The 10,931-nt window shown below is 36.2% G+C and overlaps 1 protein-coding gene across 2 annotated transcripts; it reads right to left on the bottom strand.

Moving 5' to 3' along the window:
- Positions 1 to 660: 660 nt before the first annotated feature.
- Positions 661 to 3,978, bottom strand: gsdf (gonadal somatic cell derived factor). Of its 2 annotated transcripts, none has more exons than XM_044144076.1 (5): positions 3,734 to 3,978; positions 3,201 to 3,358; positions 3,011 to 3,097; positions 2,783 to 2,913; positions 661 to 2,441 (listed from the first exon to the last, which is right to left on the bottom strand). In XM_044144076.1, exons 1-5 carry the CDS (start codon positions 3,853 to 3,855, stop codon positions 2,292 to 2,294), a joined length of 648 nt encoding a protein of 215 aa, XP_044000011.1. In that variant the 5' UTR covers positions 3,856 to 3,978; the 3' UTR covers positions 661 to 2,291. The 2 variants fall into 2 exon arrangements, with proteins under 2 accessions (XP_044000011.1, XP_044000010.1); XM_044144075.1 differs by having other exon boundaries at positions 3,011 to 3,094; positions 3,734 to 3,977.
- Positions 3,979 to 10,931: the final 6,953 nt, after the last annotated feature.

Here is a 10,931-nt window from a genome sequence, read left to right as displayed (position 1 = left end):
ATTTATTTTTGCATCAAACTCAGCTGAAGTCACTTTGTGGCCTCTTACCTTCTGTGGAGTCTGTAATCCGTATGTTGTGATTGTCCCGGAGTTGCAGTTTTTTAGCATATGTCATTGAACTGCACTCTATCAAACAGTCCGTTGGCAGTTTCATGGAGCTGGGCTTCGGCACCAGCAGCGTTTCCTTCTCAGTGCACTTAGCCGCGCCAGTCGCCAGCAAAAGATGGGAAAGCAAGCCAAAGGCCAAAAGGCACACCGTAAGATATCCTGTCATTCTGTCCACTAACAAGCTTAGACGAATAAAACTGGCAGTGTTCAGCTGTGAACCTGGGTCCTAATCGGCTGACTCTGAAACTATGCACAAAAGCCTTCACCACAAGTAAAAACATCAGTTGCTACCCAGAAAGACAGCAGCGTATCATCGTTTCCCTCAGCACCACCTGATCTTTTGAATCACACAGCCAACGTTTCTCCAGCTCAGATTTCCCTCCTTCTTGGCGTGACTTCACAAATTCCTACTTGTCAGGCAGGCATAGGAGTGGAATGATGAAGAGTTTCATAATATTTACTTGTATTTTTAAAATTTTATTTTATTTTTTTTTTGTGAAAGGACATTGAGGTCATATATAATTAAATCAGATGAATAAAAACCAGAATCTGTTTAAAAGCATTGTAGTCATTTTTTTTTTATTGAAATAATCAAGGGCAAGAAATCACACAATTGATACAAAGGATTTCAAAGGCAAAGCAAAGTCCTAAACATTGGATCTAAATGTGTTTATTAAAAGTTGTTGCACACTGTGGAATAAAAATAAACAAACTGTGAGGTAACTCTGTGAAGTTAGTACAAAAATACAATAAAAATTTTGAAAATAATAATAATAATAAAAATAAAAAAAATCTGAAATTATTAAGAATTGTCACTACTTGATAAGTTTTTAAAAGTACCCAGAAGAGAACATTAAATCTATTTAAAATTTGTGAATACAAATATTAAAACAAGTGGGGTTTTTTTTGTCATTAGAGCTCAAACAGAGAAAGAACTGTCTTTCCAATTAAGATAAGCTTGAAAGATTTGATAATTAAAAATTACACTAAGCCAAATCCTAAGTCTGGCAACAATGGTGAAGACGGCAAACTGACCAAAAATTGTTTAAGAAAAAAATTCAAGGAGGATAGCTTAAATCTGTAAATGGTGCTTTGCCAGAGGAGGAAAAGTTTTACATATTGCTAGGATGGGAGTGAACCTTAAAACTAGATTTTAATGGTAGGGTGTTTTCCCGTAAGCATCCTGGACGTACCATCAACGCAGTGTAATTATTCTAAAAAACATGGAGAATTCCTAGAAAGCTGGATGCGTTTTATAGATTACCTAGTACCGACTAAAATCATTGTTGTTTTTGTTGATTTTTTTGTGGTATGTGTAATCAGATTTGATCAAGTTAAGTGTATTCACATGATGCTTTAACTTAATTGTTAATTCTTATGTAGTCAGTGATAAGTGAATAAATACACTTGCATTTTAGATTGCCTTTATAGTACTTTACTGCATGTTTTTGGTGCATAGTACAATTATTTTATTGCTAAAGCTGCATCAAATACCAAGGCTCCTAATTTTGCAAGGTTTCTGAAAGGCGAATAAATTTTGGAGCTTTGTAGGCGTGCAGACTTTAAATATAGCCTTCACCGGGCACTATAAAATTTACACTCTTATTTTTCCAACCCTCGTTTGGCGGCTAAGAATAAATCAACATCCTGCATGGTGGCCTCACAATTCAGTTAAGAAATAAAACTGGCCAGTCAAGTATTTGGCAAGACTCTCTCACACATTTTTAGAAGGAACACAGAGTAACCGTTAGCAGCTATAAATAAATGACTTGAGAGCACCAACTACATAGAAGACATCTGAACCACAGTTCTTTTCCAGCTAATAATGTTGAAAAATCTAAGATTTGGAAAAAAAAAAAAAAAGACAATATTTTCTCATCCAAGCCTATCTCATAGATATTGTTTCTTTTTTAAACATCACAATTGTGTCTTTTCCAGGAGCAGGGTCTAATTTTCAAGAAGTTCAGGCTCAACAAATCTGTTTTTGGTATAAGGGAGCAGCAGGAATGCAAAACTGAGACGTTGCTTTGGTTCCCACGATCAGTCCTGAGTACACAATTTAAGATAGAGGGCAGTACAAGTGGGTGATTCAACATCTGAGAAAACAGGTCTGTGTACAAAGATATTTTGGATATGCCAGGTGGCTCAGATCTCATGCCAAAGCCTGCAGGACAGACTTCAGCTCACTCTGTGCTGGGCTGTGGGGCGTTTCCAGGACCACAGCCGCAGCTGCGGTTCACCTCAATTGGGGAGATGACGATGGTGCTGGTTTCATCCATGTAGACAATATTCAATGTTTCCTGCATGGTGGGCTGGCAACATGGCAAAGGATCCTGAATGCACAAAGGGATCTAAAGTCAGTCCATATACCACACTATAGCACCCTATAAATAGTACACATTTAAAATAGAAATTGTAACTTGATTATATAAACATGTATGGTGTTCTAAAAAAAAAAAATCATCCTACTTTTGTTTTTGAAATTTCATAGCAAAGCATTTTTAAATAGTTTAGCCTAAACACACATCAGATATTTAATTCATTTCTAATCTTGTGCTTCCCAAAAACGTCTTTACCAAACAAGGAAATGCAGGGTTACAACCAGAAGGAATGTGAATAAATACATTTATTACTTTTGGAAGTCGCGAATTGAATTGCTCTTGACGATTCCTACCTGTGAGCTGGCATCTTGGACGCCGGAGGAGGATGAGGGGCATTGCACGGTGCCCTCTGCAGGGTTGCACAGGGCACACTGAACAAAGGTCAGGCTCAAAGGATGGATCACCCAGCTGTCCCAGCTAAGATCTGAAAGGTTACAAAATATAATTATTACAATTGAATAACATTAAAAAACAAAATAACAGTCCTGAGTGCATAATAATTTTTAGTCTTCGTTCAGTACCTTTCATGGAGATCTCAGAGGCTACAGAGCAACACTTCAGGCCTGTTCTGTTCCCACTGTCATGCGATACAGAGTAATCAGTGGCTGCTGGAGAAAGAGGGACATTGTCAGCGTTGGGTACAAACTGCTGTCACATGGGATTAGATCTGACCACCTGGAGTTGATTCTTTGTAATATGAATTTCACGTACGTGCCGTCTTTTTTGCAGCTTGAGGAATGAAGCCGATTGTTCTCTGCCACTGATCACGGACGCTATCTATCCAACCAGCTGGCAGCTGTGGCTCAGCCTGCAGGCTGAGAGCCCTAAGGAGGCCCTTCCTGACCGACTGCAATGACTCGTCCTTGCACCTGAATATTAAAATCAACATGTTAAATATGATCAAAAGGAATGTATCCACTAAGGTTTTGATTAGCATTTTAAATTATTTTCTTATTTCATTGCTTAAGTGAACTTATGCAATAAATGAAACAAAATAGCACAGCGGAGATGGTTGAAAGGGGAGTGGTGTGGTATTTCATCATAGAGGGTTGAAGCTAGAGAAAAGAAAATGTTTGTAAAAATGTAAAAAGAAATTACCCTGAATCACAAATAAAATCTGTTATTCATTTATGGTAAATGCTTACACAATGTTTCACATTTTAGAAAGACTAATAGAAGATCATATTCTATGTGCACAGAAGAAAATAATCACAAAGACTTAAATCATATTTTCTATAACTGACCTTTGATAAGACAATGAAGAAATAGCAGGGGCTGTAGGCTCCTCATGGGATGGATGCAAGACAAAAGCAGCCGTCTTCAAAAATCCAAGAAGTATCATCATGCCAATGAATGCAAAAGACATGCTGGGATGTGGAGTGAGGCCAAGGCTGGTTCCAAAAGAATAAAGATGGCAGTTCTTCACAGACGTCTTCTTGGACGAGGTGTGGAGACGAGGATGCTGCGCAAGGTACTGTTACACCGGGTCTGGGAACCTGAGCTTTTATTTTCATTCAAGCCAGTGTGGCCTTGAGATATTTAACATTGTTGTCTTGTCCCAACTCTGTGTGAAAAAGTGCAAGGAGGACGGTCCAACAGGAGGAAGACTAGTAGACTCAAGACAAACACACCAGAAAGAAAGGTGGGAAGAAGACAAAATTAACAAAGCCACACATGTTGCAGTATGCACTTGAAAGTACAACAATGTCACAGAACAGAGATGTGACCGTTCCAGCTGAGTGACTTAATATAATATCAGCTCCTGAAGTCACATTTACAAGTGATGCTCTTTTGAGGTTTTGGAGTTTGTTCTGCCAAAATTAGTGTAATTACACTGCCTTGCAAAAGTATTCACAGTTTAGCAAGGAATGAAGCAAAAGTTCATTTCCCCTTGCTTTACACACACACACACACACACACACACATACATATATATTTCAATAAAATTTTTATGTTACAACCAAAGCAAAGTACCACAAACATGATTATAAGGTGATAAGCATCCTTAGAGAATGATGCTGACTTCATGTGCTTGGGGTGATGTACTACATGTACACTTACTTACACACACAGCTCTGGAAAAACCTAAGAGATCACTTAAAATGATCAGCTGAACTTTTTATAGGTATATGTTTGAGTAAAATGAACATTGTTCTTTTATTCTATGAACTACTGAGAGCATGTCCCAAAAATTCTAGTTATAAATTTGGTATTTATTTGCGGAAAATGAGAAATGGTCAAAAAAACGAAAAACATGCAGTGCTTTCAGATCTCAAATAATGCAAAGAAAGCAAGTACACATTAACTTAGACACAATAGTACCAATGTTTTCACTCAGGAGGAGTCCAGAAGTCAATATTTGGAGGAATCACTGTAAAGTTTTCAATGGGGTTCAGAGCAGTGGTCTCTTAATTTTTTCCAGAGCTGTATAAATGGATGTGTGCGTGTCTGGCCTTGTATTTGGTATATTGTGGGTACCAACTGCTCCTTAAGGAGCCCCATAAGAAGAAGTGCTGTTTTTGGGTTAGTGGTTATGTGACTTGAGTGTAGATTAGATTTAGGCTGATGGTAATGGTAATTGTTAGGGTAAGTATCGGGGTTAGACTACAGAAATGAATGAAAAATGAATGTAAGTCAATGTAAAGTCTTTCTGAAGAGAGAAATACATACTATTAGTGTGTGTGTGTGGGTGGGTGAAAAAAAGATTAAAAAAAGATACAGATAAAAAACAGTAGCTCGGGTTTTCTATTGTGACATATATTTATGTAAGGAGTTAAAGATTAAAGAATACCTGGAGTTTGTTTAGTTTAGGTGAGAGTGGTCATAGTTGTGAAATTTGAGATTGATTTGTTTAAGGAGCATTAGCAGCTAAACGTCCATCCTGAATCTCCTTCTAGTTATTTGTGCTTTACGGCACTTTTTTCCTAAATCAGAAAGGCATATTTGTATATTAGCCTAAGTTATCTGAACTTCCTGATTGATTATTAACTCAGAATGTTAGTTGTATTTTAATAACTTACTGAATTTACATCTATATGTGAATTTTTTAGCCAATAGCAAATATTCAAAATCATGTTAAGTTGCGTAAGATTCTGATAAAAATAAATAAATCAAAGATAACTCAAGTAGAGGCAATATTTAGTATTTTCCAGGCACATAGTGCCATTTTGGTGCACAATTAAGGTGTTATAAAAATTCTATATTTCAAATGGAACTTAAGAGAAAGTTCAGTTCACAATTGGATGCTGTGATTTTCGATTAACAATGCAGAAAACATATGGTTATATATTTTTTAAATGGGAAGAAAAAAACAGCGACCATACAGGAAGCACAACAGCTTTATTTAATTTCTTATTTTCCAGTTTGGGATCCACCCCGATGTGCTGATGATGGCTCCTAGCCACACCGCTTGAACAAGCTCGAGCTTGTGTTGTCTCAGAGTTTAACCGGGGTCAAACTTGTGCAAGACTTGGATGGGAGACACGCAAGAGGTTACAGAGGCTGAGGGGCAGCTGTGCCACCCTGAGCGGGGGTGTCTGCAGGTGCACCTTTGTGTGAATGTACAACCAGATCCCTTGTATATGTCTGGGTTAAACCAAAAATATAAAATAATGTTGTGATGGATTCAATCTAGATTTAAAATATGCTAAGAATTGCACAAAACTGTGGACCATGATGTCTGCATATGGTTAATTATCTGCTTTTATGCGTCTCTCATTTCTTGCCTTGAAATAACAGTGGGCTGCCTCACATGATAAAACACAACAACATCATTTTTTTCCTCTCCAGTCGTTTATCAAGGACATGGTAAAAACGCAACAAACAAATCCGAAAAATTGCTGCAGGTGATGTTATCTGGAAGTGGGGAACAAAAAAAAAAAAGACGTCTCGGGGTTAAGAGTTGCAGTACACAGTAGCGCTTTGTCCTTAGGTTCCCTCAAATAAGGTCCCCTTGCCAAAAACGAAGCACAAGTAAAAACTTTCTCAAGAGGCATTTCTCAGGTGCACTTGATATCAAACCATATTTCGCCAGAGAGCCAGAGGAATGTCTGCTACAAGCAGAAACAAGACAGAAGAAACCATGAGAGGAATTTTAAGTGCCGACCAAGATCAGAATGTTGCGTGTTAGATTTGGACCTGGAGAAATAAAACCAGCGGAAGCTTTGCAGCAGTTAACACTTGTGTATCACAGTGCTATACCCTGTTTATGCCCTATAAATGTACACATTTTGTGAGGCTAAAACAAATATTTGAAGAATAGCATGCATTTGTAGTCAGACACCTTTACTTTGACACCCCTAAATAAAATCCTGTCTTCAGAGTTATCAATTCATTAAATTAAACAGCTTGTTTTTACTCAAATCTTAAGGTATTCTATAGCAATCAGGCCATTAGACGTCCTGTTGCAGTTTGCCACAAACAATGAAGGAATACATCATCTGTACACTGTACATAATCCATCCCAACTCTAAGGCATGGTGGTGGCAGCTTTCTGCTTTGGGGATGCTTTTGCAGGTTGCAAAAGCTTTGAGTTGGGCAGAAGAACCTTGAACTTTGGAAAGAATAATGAGTAAAAACATAATTTTCTAGAGATGTATAGTTGATTGAGACATAGCTCTAAATACTTACACATGTAACTGCAGCAAAAAGTGACCTTTTCTGATGAGATCTATCAAATAAAAACAGGGCTAAATATAGAAAATATAGAAATAACTCAAAATGCAAGATTCAAAATACTTCTGTATTTTGGATGAAGAAGAAAACTCTGTGATTGGCAATTTAAGTATAAAAAAATTATTGGCATACTCTTATTGCACATATTCTATCTAAATGTAAATTTTACAATGCATATTTTATATACCAATGTCAAAGCATTTATTTGATCAAGTTATTTTAGTATTCAGTAAAGGTTGGGACAGTTGAGATGCTTTTTATATGATCTGTTATCCATACAGCTTTGGAAAAAATTAAGACACCTCTTAAAAGGATCAGTTTATTTGATTTAACTTTTTATAGCTATATTTGTAAATAAAATTAACATTGTTCTTTTGTTCTATGATCTACTGACAACATGTCTCTGAAATTTAGTATTTATTTGCAGAAAATGAAAACTGGTTAAAATAACAAAAATATTTGTTGCTTTCAGACCTCAAATAGTGCAAAGAAAACAAGTTCATATTCATTTAGGAACAACAATACTAATAAGGAGTTGGAATAACCATGAGGTTTTCAATGAGGTTCAGGACAGTGGTCTCTTGTTTTTCCCCCCACAGCTGTATGTATTCAGTTTTTGATGTTTACTTTTAATGAAATATTTTCAAGCTGCTATTTTGCCATTTCTACCCATCTAAAGAGAATAAATCCTTTAGCTAATGTGACATCCTTAACCTGTTTCATGGATTTGTACTATAAAACATTTGTGAGATGCTCAACAAGTCTCAACAATACCTGCTGAGGTCACAGTCACAGGTATCAATATGTCCCATTATCTGCAGGTCTGAACTTCTCCTAGCTTTGGCATGACTGTCCTAATTGTATGACTGTTAGCACGTACACACATACAAAAATACAAGAGATGTTTATTTGTTTAGTAAGATTTCCGTTAGCTGCAGTAGAACTACAGCTATTCTTACTGCGGTCCAACAGAATTATATTTACAGAAAAGAAACAAATGTATACACCTACCTTAAACAAAACAAAAAATAAAGCTTTATGTACTTTCCATTTACACAACAAATTGCAATCATTATTTTATACATTCTGTAAAATTATACACATCACGTTTCAAACATAGATATACAAATAGACACACATACATACATACATGTACATGTGTATGATCTGCATCTGTACAGATACCCATATATTCACCTATAATTATACAATGCCCCTGCACATCATACATACTATATATACAATCCTTACTTGGATACATATTGTTTTATTAATATTTTTAGTAGTGAGTTTGATATGTTTAATTCCATTCAGTCGTATGTACAAAACAGTGCGTGTGATGGCGTTACTCCTTGCTTTAGGTTTGGTAACATTTCCTACAATTGCATACTTTGTTACATATTTATTATTCTCTGCACCAAAAGAGGGGTTTTAAAATAACATAAAAGGCAATTTTAGGATGGATATGTTTCTTATAACATTAATCAGGGAGTACAAAAATCTGTCTGTTCAGTTTCTTGTGCATAAAGTGATAATAGTCCTGTCATCAGACATCAGTATTGTATGCAGAGCTCTGTTTTGCATACATCATAATTTGTGTAACATGCCTCAAGTAGGATCTGATGTAATCTATATAGCTCATGGCAAATGAATAATACTACAAATATGTATTTAATATTTGTTTTGCAAGTACTGATGTTATTTTTCTTTTTCAAAATAGTTTCTCCTTTATTTGCTCAAGCTATGCCTGTTTGTGTATTTTGCACAGATTCAAAGCCATGTTTTCAACAGCATTTTTAATAAAAAATATGTCTAGGAAACCCGATGCTTCCCTTCCTGCCAGATCCATGCCTCCATTGTTCCTCCCCTGCAGCATCTTTTGTTCTGCTCTTGAAAGGTAGTAATTAAAGTTTATTTTATTTTTCACTTGCATAACTCCAATGTTCCCCTATGTTGAGATGTCCTCCTTAAACCTTGACAGCTCGAGGGTGAGAATCCGCTAAGTGAAAAGTGATTCTAAATGGGAACAGGCTCCTGCAATAGTTATGCATGTTCTGAACTCGTCCGAGCCGTTATTTGCAGCGGAAAGATACTGAGCTCGAATTCCAGCCGGGACCTTGATGTATTGAATGTATTTGTCTATGGGCACAGGGGTGGTCTGTCTGCGTTTTAAGTGCAAGTTGTTTGTCGCAATGGTTTTTAAAAAATTTTTTTTTAATGGATCAATAAAGTTTAGCAATCCTAAGATCTGACACAAACTGAATAATAAGTCTTCTGTTTTATTAAAAATGATTTTATAATTGAAGTTTATAAAAAAAAAAAGTAATAGTGAAAAACTGCATTTTGTTACACATAGAGCTATTTTTCTGAGTCCTCTCCTTGCCATGGGGTCCTTCAGGGCTCCATATTAGGTCTTTTCTCAGTATTTGTTCTTCAAAGTGCATTTTTAAAAAGCACAAGATCGCCTTCTGTTGTTGTGCTGGTTTATCTAGACTTTATTTGCCTTTTCCAGTTAACAAAGACTCATCTACTCAGACGTTGTTGGATTGTTTTAGAATGCATGTACATATATCAATGCACATAAACATCATTAACTTAACAAAATAGATTTTGCTTTAACAGTCCAACCATGTAAACAGTTATGGCCCACATCCCATTGCAAGACTTTAAGGCAGTTATTTATGCCTTAATTACATTTTGTTCTGATCATTGTAGGTATTTGTAACCTGGTCTTGACCTGTTGTCACTTTGGTGCCTGAAAGACGTTCAAAATTCTGCAGTAAGTCTTCTGACGAGCAAAAACTAATGGTGATTATTTAAGATAATGGTCCATAGCTGCTATCTTTCACTTCAATTTTTCATACAGTATGAAAACTGTATAGTATGTTTTGAGTTTTTTAGTAACTTTGATATGGCCAGTGCCATATCAAAGTGTAGTATAAAGGCAATTGTCGCAATTGTACGATACACCAACGTAAAGTTATGCACAACTGTGAAGTTGAAAGAAAATTATATAGCATATGTTTTTAAAATGTTTTTAATTTTTGCAACAAAAAAAGTGGCGTGAATTTCAGACACCCTGAGTTAGTACTTTGTATGTCCCACTTGTGCTACAAGTGTTTCCAGCTGCGTCTCTATCAGCGCTACACATTGGGAGAAATAAATTTTTCCCATCCTTCTTGGCAGAACAGATAAAGCTCAGGCTGCACGGAGAAATCTTATGAGCAGCAATGTTCAAACAGACTCTCATCTGGTTTTAGGCCTGAACTGAGTGACCCTTTCTAACACATGACTATGTTTTGTAAACCATTCCATTGTAGCTCAGCCTGTATGGCTTTTGCAGCCTGTAACATATTTTCTTCTGGGATTCCATCTTCTCATCAACTCGGACCAGTTCGTGCTGTGCAGAAAGGAGTTCCTACATCCTGACGGATGACGATGAAGTGTTTAGAGTGATGAGCAGCTTTTCTTATGCTCCACTCATTGCACCAATAAATTAGAATGTTATTGAACAGTTTGTTTGTTTTAGATTAACATGTTTTGAAACGTTTATTTCTCTTAATGAGGATGTTTTTTCTGCTTCCAACTCACAAAAACACGACACTGAAGTTTAGAATATTACATCAAATAAAAAAAAAAAAACAAACAGAGTGAAAAGTATGTTGAGAAACCGGCTTCAGGGGTTTTATTTTCAAATCGTACTATTAATATTACAAACAAGCAGAATGGGAATGCATACGCTAATTTACTAAGATGTATCTGTTTTGT

Source organism: Gambusia affinis, linkage group LG17, assembly GCF_019740435.1.
Source record: "Gambusia affinis linkage group LG17, SWU_Gaff_1.0, whole genome shotgun sequence".
Taxonomy (NCBI): domain Eukaryota; kingdom Metazoa; phylum Chordata; class Actinopteri; order Cyprinodontiformes; family Poeciliidae; genus Gambusia; species Gambusia affinis.
This window is presented reverse-complemented; position numbering and strand designations above follow the sequence as displayed.

What these genes read in the sequence shown, in the direction of transcription:
- gsdf (XM_044144076.1), bottom strand. Translation starts at nt 3,855, where the DNA reads ATGTCTTTTGCATTCATTGGCATGATGATACTTCTTGGATTTTTGAAG. An exon ending in TCTTCATTGTCTTATCAAAG is followed by an intron (nt 3,359 to 3,733) that starts GTCAGTTATAGA and finishes TTTAATATTCAG; the next exon opens with GTGCAAGGACGAGTCATTGC. An exon ending in CTCTGAGATCTCCATGAAAG is followed by an intron (nt 2,914 to 3,010) that starts GTACTGAACGAA and finishes GTAACCTTTCAG; the next exon opens with ATCTTAGCTGGGACAGCTGG.